General features: G+C 43.2%; 1 protein-coding gene across 2 annotated transcripts; it reads right to left on the bottom strand.

Annotated features, from left to right (window-relative positions):
• Positions 1-457: 457 nt before the first annotated feature.
• YBX1 (Y-box binding protein 1) lies at positions 458-20,611 on the bottom strand. Of its 2 annotated transcripts, XM_041738557.1 has the most exons (8): positions 20,300-20,611; positions 19,532-19,595; positions 8,628-8,661; positions 5,780-5,869; positions 5,177-5,479; positions 4,877-4,959; positions 1,629-1,894; positions 458-840 (listed from the first exon to the last, which is right to left on the bottom strand). In XM_041738557.1, exons 1-7 carry the CDS (start codon positions 20,463-20,465, stop codon positions 1,660-1,662), a joined length of 975 nt encoding a protein of 324 aa, XP_041594491.1. In that variant the 5' UTR covers positions 20,466-20,611; the 3' UTR covers positions 458-840; positions 1,629-1,659. The 2 variants fall into 2 exon arrangements, with proteins under 2 accessions (XP_041594491.1, XP_041594492.1); XM_041738558.1 differs by lacking the exon at positions 5,780-5,869.
• Positions 20,612-21,908: the final 1,297 nt, after the last annotated feature.

Here is a 21,908-nt window from a genome sequence, read left to right as displayed (position 1 = left end):
AGAAGGGGGTTGAGACCACATAATTATTTTCAACAACCTCTAAGTTCTTTATCAAATCTTCCTTTGGGTAATTTGTTGTTACCATCTTGGATCAATCACACTCAGGAACTGAGCCTGTTTACTGACCACACTAGGCCGTGTGGCAGGCTGAAATAATTCTTCCACAAGCATAGAAATAAGTGGCTTGCAGGCAACAGAATTAGTTGATGCTAGAGCATGTCTTCTCCCCTTTGCCACTGCCAGCAAAAAGAATTCAGAAAGAGAAAAATGGCCAAATCATCATAGTAAATATTTTCTCTTGTTCAGTAGAAGTTCATAAATCACTAAATTACACGTTTTAAGGAAATTTCCCTGTGTAATCCAGTGAGTACCATCTATTTGCAACTAGATTTAAGTGCCCTATGGCCAAGGCTAAGGACACACAAACTAAAACAAGACAAAAATATACACAAAAACAATTATTTAAGACCTTTATTAACGGGTGCTTGCCGTTTGTTGACTTTTTTGAAAAAATCAAGTTGTAAACTTTTATTACAAATTAAAAATGAGGTTCTTAAAAATCTCAACTTGACCAGATATGAAACAATTTAAAAACCTTTAAAGGTGTATTGAGAAAAACCAGGCTTTTTTTTTTTTTTTTAAAAAACACGTTTATCATTACCAAAAAGAGACGTCTTTAGGTAAAAATAATAAAAACCCCATGCTGCATAGATAATGCAGATAGTTCTATTTATCTGGTCAATGGGCAAAAAGCAAGCACTTAAGGTCTTCAGCTCCAATCTTTTGTTCATTTCTTATTGCTGGAATTTCATCTTCATTTCTTCATGTTGGATGACTAAACTGTAAAAAAAAATAAAAATAAATTAAGCTTATCTTGCACAATGGACTACAATGTTCTTTTAGTATAACCCCAAATTGCTCCAGATCACATCAGCTAAGTAGGGAAGGCATTAACAAACCTGTATGTTTATCCCAAGACACGGATTACGAACAGGGGCAGACACAATGCTCTACAACAAGAATGGCTATTTACAGGTTCTGGATGACCTTCTGTCACCCAGAAAATAGGAGGAAATAAACCAAAAGTATCACTGGCTGGAAATGACAATTTCTGAGCCAAAGACAAAATTATATGCTTCTCAGTATCAGGTAAAAAGCTGGAATTCCTTAACTGTAGAGCTGATATAATATCAAAGCTGCCACTTTCCCCAAAGAGATTATAGGGCTCATCGCCATGCAGGTTATTAATTCTAGTAAACTATCCCACCTTTGTTTGAAAATAAATACAATGTAATCATCATACTTCTTAGGATGAAGTTATAGTGAGACTCTCAGCCTACTGGTGAAATCACAGAATTCATTCAGAACAGTTGACAAAAGGCCCTAATATTCAAGAAATATTTAGATAAGCCTTCAGCTGTCACAACTGAGGTGTCTGAGAGGCCAAGTATGCCCATCACGGCATTGCCATTACCCAAACAGGATATTCAAGTAACCTGAAGAGGACTGTGGGCAAAAGACATCCTCAAGTTTACAATGGCTCATCTTACCTGATGACTTGGGATTTTCTCTTACATGAATGGCCACCACTCTGCTCAGAAGGCAGAAGGCCACCTAAGCCTACTTACCCGGATGATGGTAGAGATGGTAAGCCGGCATTTACTCAGCCCCGCCCTGCTCAGCCTCGGGAGCGGACGAATTCTCAGCTGGTGGATCGGCTGCTTTTGTCTCTTTGCCATCTTGTGGTTTAGGGTTTTCTGGGCGTCTGCGTCGGTAATTGAAGTTGCGGCGGTACCGACGTTGAGGTGGCTGCTGACCTTGGGTCTCATCTCCTTGATTTTCCTTATCTTCCTCATTTCCATCCTCTCTAGGCTGTCTTTGGCGAGGAGGACCCCTGGAATGAACATTGTGCAAAAACTTTTAGTGAAAAACCTTCATTCTTTAACCAACCCACCAGGTGTTATCACTTGGGTCAGTCAACTAAACTCTGTATCTAGCCTGCTTATCAAAAACAAATGCAAACTTTGTTCCTATTTCACAAACTGAACATGAGTGTGCAAGGATTTGTAGGTGTCAATTGGGAGATGTGCATTTAAAATTAGTTTTAATGGACTAACTTAACCTATTACAAAGTTAATCATGAAACCACTAGCAGAGGCATAACCAGGGTTGGGAAGAAGTGCTACTGATCCTTCATGGATAGAGAAGCACATGCTGAAAAGGCAGGGCATCAAAAACAAAAGAGGCGCTCTCTGTACATAATCAAAATACACAGCAATCATTAGTCATTAAGGACATGCAAATCCAAACGAGTCTGCCTCATACCCACCAGGATGGCCATAATCAAAAGATCAGAAAACCACCAGTGTTGGTGAGGATATGAAGAAACTAGAATCCTCACAATCTGCTGGTGTAAATGTAACAGTGCAGGAGCTTTAGAAAACACCCCAGCAATTCCTCAAAATGTTAAAGAGTTACTATGTGACCCAGCAATTCCACTCAAAGAGTTTTGTACCTGAGAAAATATCCATTTTATCATAACCAGTAACAAAAACGTGGCAACAATCCAAGTGCCTATCAGCTGACTAATGAAACAAAATATCCGTGCAGTGGACCTAGATTTACCCATGAAAAGGTAGAATGGTGGTAGCCAGGGGGTGGGGTAGAGGGAAATGAGGGACTATTAATTAATGGACACAAGAGCCTTTTTTTTTTTTGGCTGAGGGTGGAAGGAAGTAGTGAAAAAGTCTGGAATTAGATAGTGGTCATTACCATTGGCTTCTAAGTCAATTTTCCCCTTTTCTTTCTAAAACTCTGAGCTTTCCAAATCTTATGTTAGGCTAGGTTTCATATACTATCTTTTGCCTGTTGTAGTTATCCTGACAGACTCAAATAACTTGAGCATTTTAAGTTCTTTACCTCCTATCCAGTTCTTGTTTATTCTGAGTTCTCCCAGTTTTAAGCATTCTACTCTCCAAACACTCCTTTTCCTATTCTTGTAGTTTAATTCATTCTTGTTTTCCCATTCTTTTATTTCCACTGGGACTTATAATCCAGTGATTTTATCACTTACTCTAGCTCCCATTCTTTAATATTTTTCTCCCTTCTTACCCAAGAATATAAAGCCCACCATTAAATTATGACCAATCCCAATCCCAGAATCTTCATCAGGATTGACAAATGCTAGACAAATTCAACTCTGCTCAATCTAAGCCTGCTGCTCAAAAATGGCTGGGAAAGACAATCACATTGGGTGGACCCAACTTTAAATTTGTGATCATTTTTTTATCCTTTGATTTCTAGAGCTCATTCCACATCTTTGTCCCAAACTCCCCCCACCTCTTACCTCTCCCTCTCCTTTTGACTTGACTAGCAGCACACCAGTGCCCACACACTCTGGCTTCTTACACACAAAAGGGCCCAACCCTTACTTTTGCACAAAATCCTATCCTATCTGGAGATAATTCTAACAGTCGCCTTCTGCCAACTGTCTTCTACTGCCATTTTTCAGCCTACAAATACACCCTCTGTTTCTTAACACCACTCCTCCTCTCATCGCCACTCACTGGTCTCCTTTTCAGTGAAACTGCTACACTTAGTGACAGATCTTTCAATATGCTCTGGAACCTAATTAGGATTTTACCCCATTCTTTTTATCTAGCACTGTCAACTTGTCTATCCATTCAAATGAGACTCCTACATCTAACTTAAAAGGCAAACAGCAAAACTGAAGCACTCATCAACAAAAACTCACGTGCAATTTTTAAAGACAGTAATGAAGCAAGGCAAAAAATTTAAGCATCTTTATAGGATAACAAAAAAGTAAACCAAGTTTCCTGCCATTGGTACCCATGGATGTAACGAACAGACTGCCATGAAAGCCTATTTTAGCTCAATTTTAAATGCACTGGTCACTGTAAAAAAATGATACTGTGGTATTATACGCAGTATTTCAACAAGGTAATCTAGGTCTAGATTTAAAGCTAGTTTAAACAATAGTTCAGCTCACGATCAACAAAGTTCATCTGTCAGCATCAATAATCTTCCCCACTCAACAGGGAAAACCCCATTGATCCCCAACATCCAGCAATGGGTGGAGATTTTAATGAATCAGCTAGAACTGCAGGCCATTTTCATGAAATAGAAACTCAGAGGACACAACACACATCTATGGAAACAAGAATTACAGACACTGGCTACTGCAAAACCCTCAACGCATATATACTGATGTAGATAGTGCAATCTCAACTGAGTTCCAAATTCCTAAAACTTCAGTGCTATGCTTTCCTTGAAGTATATAACAAACATGGGTGTATGGGTATCCAGAAACCTCTCTTAGAGTCACAGTGTATTTTGAAGACTTCTGTATTGTATTTTGGATACTTTTACAGTAAAGAATGGGTTTCTTAAAACTTAAATTGAGAAGTGATTAATGGGAAATTAGGCCTTCTCGGGGGTGACACCACAGATTCTTCATTTATGGTAAGGTGCAGTTTTCATACTCCCTTAATGCTTTAAAGGCAATGCTTATCTTTACCTTTCTCCCTCCCAATGAAGCAGGTCTTAAACATATAACACAGGTTGAACTATTCTCTCACCTGTTCTAGGACAGAAAAAACTGAAATTCCATACCCTCATTTGGGGGAGGGAGAGAACCCACAACCGTATAAAGTAGACCTCATTTACACAAGCTGTTTTTAACCAGTGCCAGCAAAGAACACATTCTCAAAGATAACTGACTTCAGGTTCACTTCTTAGGCATCTGAAGAAAGAAAACGTTAAGCGTTAACAAATAAAATGACTCAAAAAGGCTGCAGGAGAAGCAGGTTGCTGCTGAGTCCTAACATATGCTTGAGAAATTTAATACAAACCATACCTACGGAATCGTGGTCTATAACCTCGATACATATTCTGTCTCACTGGTCTACCTTGTTCTCCTGCACCCTGGTTGTCAGCACCCTGAAAAGACAATCAAGTTGACTCAATCAGTAATAGAGTAAAAAACCCAAACAAATCCAAAGTTTGCATACAGGAGCTAAAAAAAAAAAAAAAAAAAAAGCTCCCCATGAGACTAATCACTCCAATATAGGGGAAGACATCCATATAATGCTTAAAATGCAGTTCTATTTAAAGTTATTACATGCTGTTGTTGCTTTTCTTTTTGGTGAAAACTTACTTCCATCACTTCTCCCTGCACAGGAGGGTTGGAATATTGTGGTCGACGCCCGTAGGGTCTCCGCATGTAGTAAGGTGGGAACCGTCGCCTGCGGTAGGGCCGGCGCTGTTGGGCCTGGCCTTCGGGAGCACTTTCCGATCCCTCGTTCTTTTCCCCACTCTCACTATTCTGGTAATTCTGCTGGTAATTGCGTGGAGGACCCCTGCGACGTGGATAGCGTCTATAATGGTTACGGTCTGCTGCATATTTACTGCCTTGCACTGGAACTCCACCAGGGCCTGTAACATTTGCTGCCTCCGCACCCTACAAAAGCCATCATATATTGACAGTGACAATAGAATTAAGTACACTTTACAAAATTTACACAAAGCAAATAACAAAGGGTCTATGTGGCCAGGGGTGCATAGAAATGATTAAATATCAGTTCCTCACTGTTCCGAAGAGATTGCCCTCTAACTGCAGCCAGCACATTAGGCTTGATGCACCTGTGTTCATGTGATCACCTGACCCATCCATCCACATTAGAGCCACCATCCTAACGGATAGAGATCTCCAAAACATTTCGATACTGAAGTCAAACCTTTACACAAAAAGCATCCTCACCTTTTCTCCTTCAACAACATCAAACTCCACAGTCTCTCCATCTCCTACACTGCGAAGGTACTTCCTGGGGTTATTCTTCTTTATGGCAGTCTAGTAATATCACATTCCAAAAATAGATTAACAGGGGAGAATAATGTGCTTTTTCATTCAAAATGTACCAGAGTCAATATTATTTTAGCTTGGATATACACTTAAAATTAACTTTATGTAAGACCAAACCGTCAATAAATTTAGGAAAACAGGGACCAATGCTACCCCCAACCTCAACCAAAATACTCTAATCTTACAAGGCCCCAACATTTTACCACTATTTTCCAAACTAAAGTATTTAACACTCGACACAACAATTATTTTTTTTAAAATGCCTTTTGCAAAAGCATCATGTGTAGCTTTAAACAAAATGAGGATATCCATCTATCCCCAAAGACTGCACTTAATAGAAGCTAGCCCCACACAGGGCCAGTTTAGATGACAGGCGAGTTTAGTTTTGCATGCTTTAAAGTTGACAAAACCAACTTTGTCCCTGTGTTAACCATATCAAACTCAATTACAAATGTCAACCAAAATCCCTTCCACCTGGTCTGTGATAGTACTTCAATGGAAATGCAAATGCAATTCACATGTATTGACTATGCGCCACTCTTTATCTGACCACATGGGATAGATAATAGGTTATTACCACCTCCAAATACAATAAATCTCACATTGTTACTTGTTCTCTAGATTGCTACAACAAAGTAAAAAGGAAAAAATAATACCTCACTTTTAAGTTGAGTAGAATATAATAAAGTCATTTCATGTGTTAGTCAACCTCATGACAAATGAGGTGAGGTATTATTACTCCTTTTTTACAAATAAACAGGCTTTTAAAAGTTAGGTGACTTGCCCAAGGTCACACAGCTAAGTGGCACAGTATGGACTTTTCTAAATCCAGATCTTGGGACTCCAAATCCCATGTTCTAATACATCACAGCGGTATCCATTACAGGGTCACTCATGCATTTCCATTCCATAGGAGGCAGGACAATCAACAAAGCTGAAGCCAATTAAGCTAAGTTGCCCAGAACTGCAATATCCTTGATACACTAAGACCTGAGCATCCAAAGCCCCAAGAAACCACTAAATGTTGAACCACTTCCAAAATAAAGAGGAAAGCATATTGGTGACACCTGTGGGTCAGTACCATGTGGGTGACATGCATTCAGCCAAATAATTGATCTCATCTGTCATCTAAACTGTCACAGCTTTCATACCTTCCATATATAGCCAACTCTCAATTACCTGCAGTCATAGGGGATAGCAGAAGTATAGATAATTTTAATCTCAAAACTTCTTTCAGTCAGCATCTTCAAAACACCCTATGTGCCCCAACCATTTAGTGTTGCTGACAAGTAAGACCGACCTGCCTTGCGGTCTCTTGTTCTTCAATGTGCATATTCCTTGAACATGCCAAAGTAAGGAACACAAAGGAGTTGGCATTCCATTTTATAAAACATTTGTTTTAAAAATAACACTGAGCAGCCCTATAGTTATGCTTAAGATTTAAAGGTTCACTTTTTTTTTTTTTAAAGCAATCTATACACCTGACGTGGGGCTCAAACCCATGACTCTGAGATCAAAGGTCTCATGCTTTTTTGACTGAGCCAGCCAGGTGTCCTTATGTTTAGAATTCTAATGTTTCCATACTTTATATATTTGACCCTATGATTATCTGATAAGGTTTTGGACATTACTAGAGATTGATCTGGCTCCCTTGATTGCTGCTGACACCTCAGGGACAAAAGCACCAACCTCATATAGCCCTTCCTAAGAGAAGTATGCTGCCATCAAGCTCACACCTGCCTGAGTAACAGTGCGAGTGTGAAACCTGTCTTTTGTTGTCTAGATAAAAAGTACAAAAAAGTGGTTAAAAAGTTCTTAGGGTGATTTTCAATGCAAGATAATACTTCAACAGTCTCAGTAAAAAAAAAAAAAAAAAAATGCAGTGCACACTACTACACGTACACAACCGTGTACTTCCTACCCACTGCAAACCTGTTGAGGATCATGAAGTCCAATAGAGCCCATGAGATACCTAAGCTTGAGATATCAGTGTTTACTGCAGTAAATGTACTTTAATAAAATTAAGCATTGCTTAATGCTCATTTTTCCAAGTATTTTTCTTAAATGTACTTGTGAAAGCTAAACAAATGGCACCTGATCATCCCACGTTAGTTTTTCCCTCTCAAACACTAAAGCCAATCCGAAAATTATTTAATGAGTGATTGTCAACTTTGTCACACTGCCTTTTCACTCAACCACAAACTAGTGAGAATTTATAAATTTTGCAAGTCAACCGAAATTCTCAAAGTACTTTAAACAGAAGGACCCAAGCTAACTTTGGTGGTATTCTAGAGTCCACTTCAAATTTATGTTTTTTGTGGCTTAGCTCTATTTCCCCAGGATTATTATGATTTTTTTCCTTAAAATAGAGGTGAAATCTGACAGTGTTTGAAAAAAAAAAAAACCTCAAAGTTTATGTATTTACTGCAATACTAGTCAATGGAGATTTTTTCTTCCTCTGAAATTGGGTTTCAAAATTTAGTGAGTTGAGCACATTTCCTCATTTAAAAAAGCTACAGCTATTAACAAAATACCCATTTGAAACACCTATTTTAATTAACTAAACCACCAATACAATGTTTCAATGTATACATTTAAGCAGACTCCCACTCTTAGAGTAGGCACTGGAGCTAAACTGGTGTTTGGATTGAATAACCTTTTTGCAGGGAACAGTTGAGAAAACACCCATCCCTTTCTTGTCACAACCCTTAAAACTAGGACTGTAAACATTCACACAAGCACTCACCTGGTGTACAAATACATCTTCCTTGGTGTCATTCCTGCAAGACAGAACCAAGTTGAAAAAGTCAGAAAATGGAATACATTTCATGTTGCCAAAGGTTAAGAATAAGCTTGGTTCTTGGTGCACTTCCCCCTATTTTTCCTATTGTTAGAGACTTTCTGGCTGCCAACCAGCCACCAGGAAACTTAAAGCAGAAACATAGTTTTTGATTTTTTTTTTTAAGACTAAGCACTTGCCAACAGCTGTAATCTCACTAACTACAGAAACATTAAAAAGAAAAAAAAATGTCTGAAGTGTGACAAGCCAAAGGCTATTAAGAGGGTTTAAATGACTAGCAACTATCCTCCTTATCCTACCAAACGTTAACAAAACTTTCTAGCATATACCACTTACTCCTAGAGCCTCGTTAAACTAATTTCAGATAATATATCTCCTTCCATTATTACCTTTTCTTATTTCTTCCTCACCATTCCCAATTCCCAACTCTCCTTGACTTCATAAAAACCTCTAAAAAAACCCCCCTCAAAATGTACGATACCAGGTGAGAGTCCCAATGTTAACTATAGGCTTTGGGCGATGTGGTAAGGATAAAATGTCACTCTGGTGCTGACTGGGGCGGGGGGGTGGGGTGGGTGTTGCATGTATGGGCATGGGGTACATGGAAACACTTTCTGCTCAATTTTTTTTTGTTAGGAACCTAAAACCGCTCCTTAAATGGACATGTCAATACCCACATCATTAATGTGGTGACAAGCATTGTACTGGAGAGCTAAGGAGGCAGAGATGAATGAGGCAGTTTCCTATTAGTGCACACACCCCTACATTCAGTACGAGACACTATTTTATAGCACAACATTTGGCTTAAACATTAAAGAAGTTCACTGGAAAATGAGAACATGTTCCAGAAGTAGACAGAAAGGAAGTTATCGACAGAGGTAAAGCAAATAGCAAATTGAACACAAACAGGGTTCAAACAGACCAGAGCATGAGGCATATGGCAGCAGGGGAGGGTAAAATGAATAGGGGCTAAATGATTACATAGGTAGAAGAGACACCAAAGGCTTCTGAGTAGACAAGTATGGCATGATAACATCATCAAATGTTAAAAATTTTGTGGATATTAGGGAAATTTCAAATATAAGAGGAGCCTAGTTAGTTCTAAAAACTACTCTAGAAACCCAGACCAGGACTGATGGAAGCCTACCCAGGCTAGGGGGCATTTGTGAGGGAATATTTGAGGATCTCTTTTTTGAGGTAAAAATGGGGAAAACTTTATGGGTACATGATTTTGGAAGTGAGGGGGAAAATATGATGAGCTTATTTTAGCTAGGACAGTGGGGTTAAGATGAAGATACTATAAGCAAAAACTTACAGGAGGAGAAACATTTTCAGACCTTTAATGACCTCCCCCACCTTCTTCATTTTGTCCAGTAGTCAGAGAATGGGCTCAATAACTAATATTTAATGACAAAAGGACCAAAGTTGCAAAGAACTAGACTGGCTTACTGACTGTTGGCTCCTTATTGAACTATGCATCAAAGAATCCATATAGTTTGGATTATTGTAAAATGAGGACATATATGGTAACAGAACTTTAAATCTTTAAAAGAAAAATCTACACACACCCAGAATACCGCAAAAGCTATTCAAAACAAGTGATTAAAAACGGACCTTTACAAGCTAGTTAAGTACTGGAAAACTTGGGGATCCCTGGGTGGCGCAGCGGTCTTGCTTAAAATGCAAGCACCTGCCTTTGGCCCAGGGCACGATCCTGGAGACCCAGGATCGAATCCCACATCAGGCTCCCGGTGCATGGAGCCTGCTTCTCCCTCTGCCTGTGTCTCTGCCTCTCTCTCTCTCTCTCTGTGACTATCATAAATTAAAAAAATAAAAAATAAAAAAATAAAATTACTGGGAAACTTAAGGAATTAATGGTTGCCATAAGGCCCATCTATCAAGTCCACAGGCTTTCCACAAAGTTCCATAGCCATCGATCTTAAGGTCTCACTTCTAACACTGGGATTGAATTTCAAACCCTTAAGGATCCAAGGAGAAATGCAACAAAAATCTGGTAAATAGAGAAGGAAAGCTGGGCAAAGTCTAGAACAGGAACTCTCAACAGAGGCAGTGCTGATAGGCCATTTAAAACTGTTCCAAAGATGGGCACTATTTGCCATTATCGGGGTGAGGAGGAGGTCAGGCTTGCTGGAGGACTAGGTAAAGAATTTTAAGTACATTTATTATAACTTGAGTTTTGAATCTGGTATTTTAGTTTTAATATCCATTAAATTCACTAAAAATGGGACTTCCATATAGAGAAAAGTTCATTTACTGATAATGCCACTTGTGTATCTAGGTAGCCAATACATCCTTTTATCAGTTGGTATCTGTGATGCCACTGACTATTCAACATGTCTTCTGATATAGTTGCAGGTAGCTACTGTACATACAATACACTACACACTACACTAAAAAGAAATACAGGGATCCCTGGGTGGCACAGCGGTTTAGCGCCTGCCTTTGGCCCAGGGCGCGATCCTGGAGACCCGGGATCGAATCCCACGTCGGGCTCCGGGTGCATGGAGCCTGCTTCTCCCTCTGCCTGTGTCTCTGCCTCTCTCTCTCTCTCTCTCACTGTGTGCCTATCATAAATAAATAAAATTAAAAAAAAAAATTTAAGAAATACAAGTAGTTATCTACAAAAATTTTTACTTCAAGATCAGGGCAGCCCCGGTGGCTCAGCGGTTTAACGCCGCTTTCAGCCCAGGGCGTGATCCTGGAGACCTGGGATGGAGTCTCACATCTGGCTCCCTGTGTGGAGGCCACTTCTTCTGCCTGTGTCTCCACCTCTCTCTCTCCTGTGTTTCTCATAAAGAAAAAAATAAACAGCCAAAAAAAAAAATTTTTTTTAAACTTCAAGATCATAAAAGGAATTAGAATATTTAGCAACTACTTATCTAGTAGTTAGAACTATCTTCTTAAAAGTCCAAGGTAGGAATACACCTAAACATCCCATGAAAGACAGCTTAAGGAGAGGTTTTGTGGGTACAAAGATATGTGGGAACCTATACAGGCTCATTAATGATGTGCCAGACAACAGCACTCATGTACTTGGTGAACAAACCAGCCTACTAGGGAATTACCATAGCCAAAGTGTACCTGGAATTTAGGAAATGTGACAGCTCAAAAAAACACAGTTTTAACCAAAATAGAACACTACAGTTTAGATGCATTAAATCGATCTAATAGTTACAACTTAAGTGACTATGCAGAAATTCAAGGTAAAAGAAGAAAACCCAATTTTTAGTCCTCATCCCACTATTAACAGCTGTGCAACCTTGGAAAGCAGTCTCCTCCTCACTGGATCTCCTCCTTCATCTGCAAAATGGGAAAAATTAGATAGGACAGACAGCTTACCTGAGGATTTCAGTTCCAGATATTGTTCCAATGCTTTACCTATACGTACCATTCAATCCTCAATCCTGAGGTAGACACTACCATTAATCCCTCATTCTACAAATTAGGAAATGAAGTATGGATTCATCTGCTCAGTGGTAGAATTGGACTCCATAGGCCCTGATCTTAACCATGTTGACCAATTTGGAAATCATTACATTTTTAGCTCTAGAAGCAGCCTACAGTAATATGGTCTCTCCATTTTCTGGGAGGACAACAAATAAGTATCCCTACATCCTCACCTGCATTACACAGCTATTCCAAGTAATTAGATCAAAGTTCTGCTAGGTATCTCCTCCCCCCTTGTAAAAACTATTTTGGGCTCACAAGACATACAAAAAACAGCCGTTGAGCGGTAGTTTGTTGACCCATTATTATTATTAATGCAGTAAGAAGAACAGAGACATCCCTAGTACTGAACCATACCTTTTGTGGTATAAGCTGAGAACCAAGAGGCATATTTCTAACTTTACCATACTTGACTGAGGGTAGAAAATTATAGACTGGGCAGACCAATATACTAATAAGCTAGCTAGCTAGGGGTGCCTGGGTGACAGTTATGTGTCCAACTCTTCGATTCAGCTCAGGTTGTAATCTCAGGGTCATGAGACACAGTCCTGCATTGGACTCTGCTCAGCAGGGAGTCTGCTTAGGACTCTCCTCACTCCCCGTGTCCCTCCCCCAACCCATAAAATAAATCTTAAAAAAAAAAAAAGCAGCAAGCTAGCTAGGCGCTGTGCTAATAAGCACCAGTAATAAAAAGAAATGGTCTATCCTCAAGGATTTTTATTACAGTATGTTTTCCACATATTACGAGTCCTACCAATCAGAGAGGAGGAAGAGGAAAAGAGCCTGGAAGTATACATACAGCAGTGGTTTAGCACTCCTTAGGAGAACACCACTGGAGCCAAGGTAAGAATTCTGGCTGCTATCCCCATTACTAACTTCATGATCTGAGGCAAGCTGCCTTATTTGGGCAGTGGGAATGAAACAACACTTACCTGAAAGACCACACTATCATCAAACCAAAGCCCATCTATACATACTGCTGCCAGAGACATTTTACTGGCAGCTCACTGCCTAGTACTGTGGTCCAAAAGAAATAAAATGCAAGCTTGATACATGTTTGTCCAACTAAGTTCACTTTACATCATTTCACTTTCTTGAAAGGTTTCATGGGAATGCGCTACTTTTGGATCGCAAGGGGAAATCTGTATCTACATTTATTTTTCAGTAGCCACAATAAAAAAAGTAAAAGCAGGTTAAATTAGTTTCACCATTTAAACATGTACAATCAGTATAAAACACTAAAGTATTTTACATTTCTTTTTTCATACTAAGCCTTCATAATCTGCTCTATTTTTTTACACTTCTGAAAAGTAGGTTCACAAACGCAAGCTGTTCATAAGAAAGTGGTTCAAAACAAACACTAAATTGGGTATCAGTCTTAAAATTCAAATTAAAAATTCCATTTCTCAGATGCAATAACCACAAGTCTAATGACAGCACAGGCCCACAATATTCCAACCGTTATCACTCCATATAGCACAGTCTTCCTGCTCTGAACTGAACGCAAGTGTACGCTTTCTGCTGTATTCTTCTACTCCACCTCTGGCTGGATAAGGGCCTTTTTTACACTGAAAAGTTTTCATAAAAATTCCACCTCTCAGGTTCTCACCTAACCAGTAGTACTGTCCTTATTCACCAAATAAGTATGGATTTCAAGGAAAAAAGAATCCGCAAGAGGCTCAAGGAAAAAAAGGGTTACAGTTTTTAAGTTTGGAAAATGCTAAAGAAAAATAGAAATCCCACTGGGATTTAAAAAGTCTCTTAAGGGGATCCCTGGGTGGTGCAGTGGTTTGGCGCTTGCCTTTGGCCCAGGGCGCGATCCTGGAGACCCAGGATCGAATCCCACATCAGGCTCCCGGTGCATGGAGCCTGTTTCTCCCTCTGCCTCTCTCTCTGTCTCTCTGTGACTATCATAAATAAAAGTAAAAAAAAAAATTTAAAAAATAAAAAAATAAATAAATAAATAAATAAAAAGTCTCTTAAAAGTTCCTAATGTAGCACAATTGAAGGTAAAGAACATGTAGCCAGCACTAAACTTACTCCTGCTTCTTCCTCTGCCTGTGTCTCTGCCTCTCTCTCCATCTCATGAATAAATAAATATAATCTTAAAAAAAAAAAAAAAAAAGATTTTAGCATCCTAAAGTTTTAGCAAACATTTTTTGCCAAATCACAGTTGCCTTAAATGAAACCTCACATAAAAGCTCATGTATCCATAACTAAATGCTCTTATCCTATTATCTTGTTGCAAATTACCATACCACGCTCTTAACAGCTCAAATTGCCCAAACACAAATTATTAATCCTACAATCAAAAAAACCCTCTAGGATTTAACATCTATATATGCTCCATAACCCAAAGCATCCAAGACACCAATTTCCAAGTTCTGTAGATGGTTATAAGATCATAAACCCTACTTATCTTTTTACTTGTTTTCTATTGCACCCAACAGGCACATTATTTTCCATCATTCTGCCTCAAGTGAGCTGCATTGTAGAGGTTTCCAAGGGCTAAGACTGAAGGGTGGAAAACTCAGCAAAAACAGCCCCAATACTTGAAAAACAGAAGGCAAATAGCTAGTTCTGTATTCCAGAAGATTTTAAGATGAAAAGGTTTTACCTATCAGTGAGTTGGTGAACTAGGATGACTTCTGGCCAACTTAAGATCCATAGCTAACACAATCAGAATGTAAATTAATCCTAAAGTGCCTTGTACAGAAGTCTGTACCAAACTGAAGAGCTTCAGTTCTGGAATCCAAACAAAAACACCCTCTACACAAACCTGCAACTAGTAACAGGGCTCTTTCAAGACTGCCAAGGATTCTGCATGCCTTGGAGACTATTTAGACATCATTTTTTATGCCTCCACCCACCCACCCACCCTTCCTTAATAGCACATCACCAAGTCAGTGCCACAGCATTTAGTCAATCATGGTATAGATTATCCATCCATACCTTCTATATTTAGAGAGAGATCTTACCGTTTGTGATCAAGTTCAGTCTGATTTTAAATTTTTTTTTTTTTTTTTTTTTTTTATTTATGATAGTCACAGAGAGAGAGAGAGAGGCAGAGACACAGGCAGAGGGAGAAGCAGGCTCCATGCACCGGGAGCCTGATGTGGGATTCGATCCCGGGTCTCCAGGATCGCGCCCTGGGCCAAAGGCAGGCGCTAAACCGCTGCGCCACCCAGGGATCCCCCAGTTCAGTCTGATTTTAATAGCCCAAGAGACTTGGCGGCAATCATTCTCTCACAGGTCTACAAATTTTTAAAACTAAGAACCAGGTAGTTAATGTTTTAGGCTGTATCTGTCACATATTATTCAAATAACCCTTAAAAAAAAAAAAACCCATTCTTAGCTTGCAAGTCCTATAAAGACAGAAAAGATTCAGAAGTGAGCTAAGTGTCAAAGGTTCTCTCCTTTAATTCTTCAACTGCATCCCAGCATTAGCTATATTAAGCCAGTTCTTTTAATTTGGAAAAGCCAACCTGCAAACTGGACTGTGGCTGTTACAGTGCTACTGAACCATACAAAAGAGGCAGTGCAAAGAGAAAGATTTTCAAGTCTGGGGAACTAATAAATTGGAACCCAGGAGTTCCAGCGACTGCTAGGTATCACTTAGGAAAAGTCTTTTGATGGCCAAGAATAGCCACCCTAAGATATTACCTCTAACTGGATACCAACCAAATTGAAGGGGACTAGGGCCTATTTTCAGGGACAGCGTAATAGCAGCTAGTTCAAACCGTAGCCTTGCCACTTACTATGCTTCCTAGGGCAAGTTACTCAACTTCTCTGTCTCAGAATAATATTGACATCTTTTGAAGCTTGTTTCCACCACTTCCAACGATTTTGAGGATTAAATGGCTTAAGAGTTCACGTAAAGCACTTACAATAATGCCTGGTTTAAGTGCTTGAGAAACATTAGCTACTTTTTAATGTCACCACTGTGTGAAGGGAGTCACTCACATCAGTTATGTAATATATATACACGGGAATCCCCAAAACAGAAGACTAAACCTGACAGCTACTACTAAGTATTTTTCCTAAAGAAAAGATAGCTAAACCCTTTCTTGCCTTAGTTTATCTCTTCCTAGGCCATGGGTAATAAACTCAAATACATATGCAGACACCAGGCAGGGAAGGGAAGTCAACATGAGAAACTTAAGCCTGACCTATTATGGTAAATAAGGAGAATGTATGGCCCAGTTAAAGGTGGTAATAATATGCATACCCAGCTGATCTATTTACATGGGATTTCTGACCCCAAAGCCAAAATTCAGTTTGTAAAATATTTTTTTTTTATTCATCAGACACACAGGCAGAGACATAGGCAGAGGGAGAAGCAGGCTCCCCTTATGGGGAGCCCGATGTGGGACCTGATCCTGGGATCCTGCCCTGAACCAAAGGCAGATGCTCTACTGCTGAGCCACCCATGTGTCCCTAAAACTCAGATCTTAATCCTAGAATGATTGATCAAGCGTTTTTAAGTACCATGGAGAACACACACGTACTCCTATATTGTGGTCACTATGAAAGACACATGTCCCAATAAAAAAATTGCTACTGATTCACGCCTTTTCATGGATTTGATGAGCATGGATTAATCCTCAACAGCTGGAAGCAAAAGACAAAATTAGGTTTCCAGATTTAAAAAGCAGAGAATCAAACCCTCAAACCACCAACCCCTGTGGCATCCTTCTAATGACATCTTCAATAATTTTGAATGAAGCTTTTCATAACAAAATGAAAGGAAATAAGAGGAGGTATTAAATAAACCCCTCCCGTCCCGTAATCCAATTACTGTTTAAGACACAGCGCATGAAGGACTAACCATGAATTTCTCAGGATTCCTAGATTCTGTAGCCTAACAAAAAGCAGCAAAAAAATGCTTGCCGTGTTAAAGCTCTATGCTCTTTATTCAGCACCTTTAATACTAGAAAACCATCTGAAGAAAACACTTTAAAAAATAATTGAGGGATCCCTGGGTGGCGCAGCGGTTTAGCGCCCGCCTTTGGCCCAGGGCGAGATCCTGGAGACCCCGGGATCGAGTCCCACGTCGGGCTCCCGGTGCATGGAGCCTGCTTCTCCCTGTGCCTGTGCCTCTGTCTCTCTCTGTGTGTGACTATCATAAATTTAAAAAAAAAAATTGATAAGGCTGTTACATATTGTTAATTTAAATCAAAGTTTACGTAGAAATTATCTTTTAATTAAAAAAAAAAATCTTAAGAACCAGTATGTAATTCACAGAATGCCACGGTTAAAATTATAGCCACAGCAATCATCTCAAACACTATTCTCTCCTTTATACAGAAGCAGCACAGTGTCTGCCTCTCCCCAACTCCCCACCGAAAGCCCAGTGTCTTACATACCCAACCAACTTGCAAACTACCATACTAAGTTTAAGACCTACATTTTTCCTTAATCAAGGCAAACATCTCCTGGACTTAAATGCAGTCAACATTTTTAGTGACTTGAAAGTCTTCGAATCAGTGAAATAACTGGTTTGGAAACACAAAGCATTTAAACTAGTTAACTTGACAAAATAGTTGAAGTTAGGACAGTCCAAACAAAGGATCATCGAAAGTCAATTTACATTTAACTTGCCCTGGAGAACTACCAATTGGGTTGACTCCAAGTTAGAAAACAGATATTCAAGGAATGGCAGCTCATAAAAAAAAACCTGAGTATGCAAATAAAGTACTCTTTTATCTTGGATTATCGATTGTTCACTTCAAAAATCATAACCTATGTCCAATTAACAAGATACAGCAAAACATAAAACACGTGGTAAAATTTCTAAAGCGCAAACTACAATCTAACCACATAAAAGGCTGCAAATATACAGTCCCATTCTAATGTGTACACCAGCATCACACTGGGTAGAGGGTTAAGGGCAGTGTTTTCAAGGTATGGCCCACAAGACATAATCGCCTGGAATTTTTGTTAAAAATGTACACTAGACCCAATGAATCCAGGCTAGGAAAGAACTCAGGAATCTGCATTTTTAAACAACCTCCCAAGACAAGCCTACGTTAATTTAAAAACTATTGGTTTAGGGGTTAGGCCAGTAAGGAGAATCACAGTTAAGAAGGAACTGCTAAATATTCAGTGACCAACTAAGAAGTGGCCAAATACAAGCACCCAAGCACCCCCTCCCTTCCTTCATCGCTAGTAACCTATTGTCAAAAAACTGATTTAAAAAATGTAGCCTTGGTGTGTCACAAAAGCAGTGTATGAACAGGTGGAAAATTCCTAAAGATTCTGGAAGAAACAAAATGTTTCTCCACACTACAAACGTGGAAAACAGACCATCAAATAGATGCTTACGATCTATTTTGTCTTGAACACTTCCACAGTACTTTACGGTTGAGGAATGAAAGGTTTTTCACCAGCCAATTAGGTCTTGAAGCTTGCTCTTGCCCACTTGGTTTCTAGCAGTAGTGCCCATTTCACAAGCATTCGGCATAATTTCTCACTCGCAGGTGTCCTCTCCAAAACCTGGCCGCTCAGTGCCTCCTGGAGTAGGAAGTTAAGAGACGGCTGCGCTGACAGGCGCCCACCTGGGAGGCCAACGAGCTAGGAGCACACGGTGCTCTGGCCCATCTGCAGCCGCACCAGTAGCCCGGCTTGGCAGCCATCTTGAAAATGATGCCCGGCTCACAAGGGAGACCACGGAGAGTACAGTGCGTATCCGCACGTTAGCAGCACGGCTGCTACGACCATTCTAGACTCGTCCTAAGGACGGGGCTCAAAGAGTAGGGGAGATAACTGAGAACGGGAGAAGGGCGATTTCTTCCAGATGCGACCGCAGAACAAATAAAAACTGTTGCAGTCCTCATATGAAACTGATCCGAAGCCTTCACAACAGCACAGATTGAAACGTTAAACAAAGGCGATCTAACCTTAACAGTCCAGATGACAGCACCTCACCTCCTCGCACTGTCAGTCTTGTTCCCTCCAAAGGCTAACGCGTCAGAATTAGCCCCTACGCACTAATGGGGGAAGGGGGGGTCACAGCACGTTTCCCACCACCAATTTCAATGCCGCATACGAGGGTGGCCAGGGTGAGAAACGCGCCCACGAGGAGGCGGCTAAATCTCCGGTTGCTGTTTGCCCCGTTAGGAGTTGCCTCCCTCACTGCGCTTGCCCTTTAAGTGGCTCTGCACCTAACAAGCCTCGCAAACGGACTTCCGAGGAGTATTCAGCTGCAAAACAAAGAGCGTGTCCAGATCCCTAACCCCGCAGCCTTCAAGGAAAAACCACCTCGCGGCCACCGCAGGAGCAAGCAGGCTACACACGCTTCCACCCTTCCGAGTCCGCAGCGCCTACCCACCGAGCAGAGCATGCAAGAGGCAGGACGGAGGCTACGGCGGCGGTCATCTCACCTGTTGATGAAACCATATCCGTTTCTTACATTGAACCATTTTACTGTTCCCAAAACCTTCGTTGCTGGAGGGGGGGGAAAAAACACAGAAACACAAAAAACCCACGATTACCAGGCGTCCTTTCTTTAAAGCCGCCACGCTCGGGCGCCCCGGCCCCGCACGCGCTGCGCCGCGGCCCGAGGCCACCTGACAGCCTTTCTCCTCCGAGGCCGCGCGCGGGCTCCGCGCACACGTGGGTGGGCGGGCGGGCGTGCCCGGGGCGGGCGGCGGGGGCCGGGGCGGGCGGGCGGGCGCGGCTGCGGGGCGGGGAGCACGTGAGGGAAGGGGAAGCGCCCGGCCCACTTGGGCCTGCGTAGGCGGCGCGCCGCGCCCTCCGGGCACACGCGGAAGGGAGCGGGCGGGGGGGGGGGGGCGGAACAACGGCGTGCGGGCCCGAGCGCACGCGGCCGCCGGGGAGGGGAGGGACCCCGCCGCACACGCGGTCGGCGGCGCGCGGCCGCCCGGGGGGAGGGGCGCGCGGCCACGCGGGGTCCGCAGGGGGCGCGGGAGGCGGCGGGCGCGCGCGCAGGCCGGGCACGCGGACCGGGGCGGGCCGGCGTCCGCGAGGGCGCGAGTGGCGGCGGCGGCGGCGTGGGGGAGGGGCGGCCGCGCGCCGCCGAGTGGGTCCCCGCCGGCCGCGCGCGCCCCCGCCGGCTCGCCCGGCTCCGGGTAACGGTTCCGCCGCCGGGCTTCCCTCCGGCCCCACCCCCGGCCCCGTCCGGCCCTCACCGATGACCTTCTTGTCCCCGCCGGCAGGCGCCGCCGATGTGAGGCCGCCCGGGCCGCCGCTCCCTGCGCCGCTGCCCGTGGTGCCGGGCTTGGTGTCGGCGGCGCTGAGGGCGGGGGCGGCGGGGGGGGCGGCGGGCGGCTGCTGGGTCTCGGCCTCGCTGCTCATGGTTGCGGTGATGGTGACTGGGGCCGGCTGCGGCAGCTGCGGCTCCTCCCGGGGTGTGATGGTAACTAGGCCGGCGGCGGCGGTGGGGCTGCTCAGGGCTCTCTGGGGTCCGCTCTCCGCTCCCGCTACCGATCGAACTAGCGAGAATGGCGGGACGGGCGGGATAAGCCCTGCGCTCGGCCCGCCCCGGGCGCCGCTGAGCGGCCAGCCGCGCTGTCAATCTCACCACCTGACCCCAGCCTCTGGCCCCTATTGGCCGGCACTTTATCATTCCTCCGCTCTCATTGGCTCTCAGGCGGCTAGTTCGGCCGACCTACAACCGTTCCTGCCTCCGCCGCCGCCATAGAGACCGGAACTAGAATTAGAGTAGAGTCACCACGAGAACCATAGAGTACCCGAGAGGACGGGCAGAGTGAACGTGACTTTCGCGAGGCTGCGGCGCGGGCGGGCGGGCCCCACGTCCAGGGTTGGGTCCTGCCCGGGGGAAGGGCAGCGGCCAACGCCGGGGCCGGGATTACCTGGCCTGGCCCAGGGGCTCGGAAGGGGAGCCGGCGACACCTTGGCCCCGGGTGGAGGGGACGCCGCCTCTGCCCCGCCGATCCCTGGATGTGGTCCTTGTGACCTCGGGCCATCGCTGCGGATACAGCCGTCTTTTCTGCAGTGGCCGTGTGCGGTCTGCACAGCGAGGGCTTCGGGGACCGGCCTAAACGGCTGCATTCAAAGAGCGTCCGCTTGGGCGGAGCAGTCACCTGGAGGGACCGTGCCGTCCGTCGGCCGCCCCCGCTCAGCATATTTGGGCGGGGGGCTGGGGGTGCTCCACGGCGACCTGCCTCCTGCACGATCGTACCTCTAAGAAGTGTGTCGTTAAGTATGCACGTCTTTCTGTATTGGCCACAAACCAGATTCCACTTCAGCTCACGTTTATTGAGCAAGCTGGCCATTTTCCTTGCATTCTGTCCGTGCAGCCGCCGTGTGAAATGGGGACTACGGTCCTCATCGTACAAACCATTTCTGAGGCTGCCACCTGATGTAGCCCAAGTACCCCCCCCCCCTTCATTCGTTCTTAATGCTAAGGGTTCTCCTGTGGGCCCTGACGCGCTAGCTCGAAACTCCAAGTCTCTGCCCTAAATTCCGTCTAGGGATGCAGGCAGACGTTTAAACACAGGAATTTCAGTCTTGAGGATGAAGGCAAAAATTTAAACTCCCACAAACACTCTTACAGCTTCGCAAAAGCACAAAGCATTTTGGGAGTGGAGGTGGGAAGAAGGTGGGAGTGCCGACTCCAGGCACGAGGAGGTTTATGCAAAAGCCTGGAGGCAAGACGACGGGGAGGGCCTGGGGGAAACGGAAGGCAAGTAGTCGGGGTAAGGCTAGAATGAAGACCTTGGGTTATAGAGGTAGGCTGGTTCCAATTAGGAACATTTTTATTTGAAATTATCCTAA

The sequence above is a fragment of the Vulpes lagopus genome, chromosome 23, assembly GCF_018345385.1.
Source record: "Vulpes lagopus strain Blue_001 chromosome 23, ASM1834538v1, whole genome shotgun sequence".
In the NCBI taxonomy this organism is placed as follows: Eukaryota; Metazoa; Chordata; class Mammalia; order Carnivora; family Canidae; genus Vulpes; species Vulpes lagopus.
Note: the sequence above shows the minus strand (reverse complement) of the source record. Positions and strands in the feature narration are given on the sequence as shown.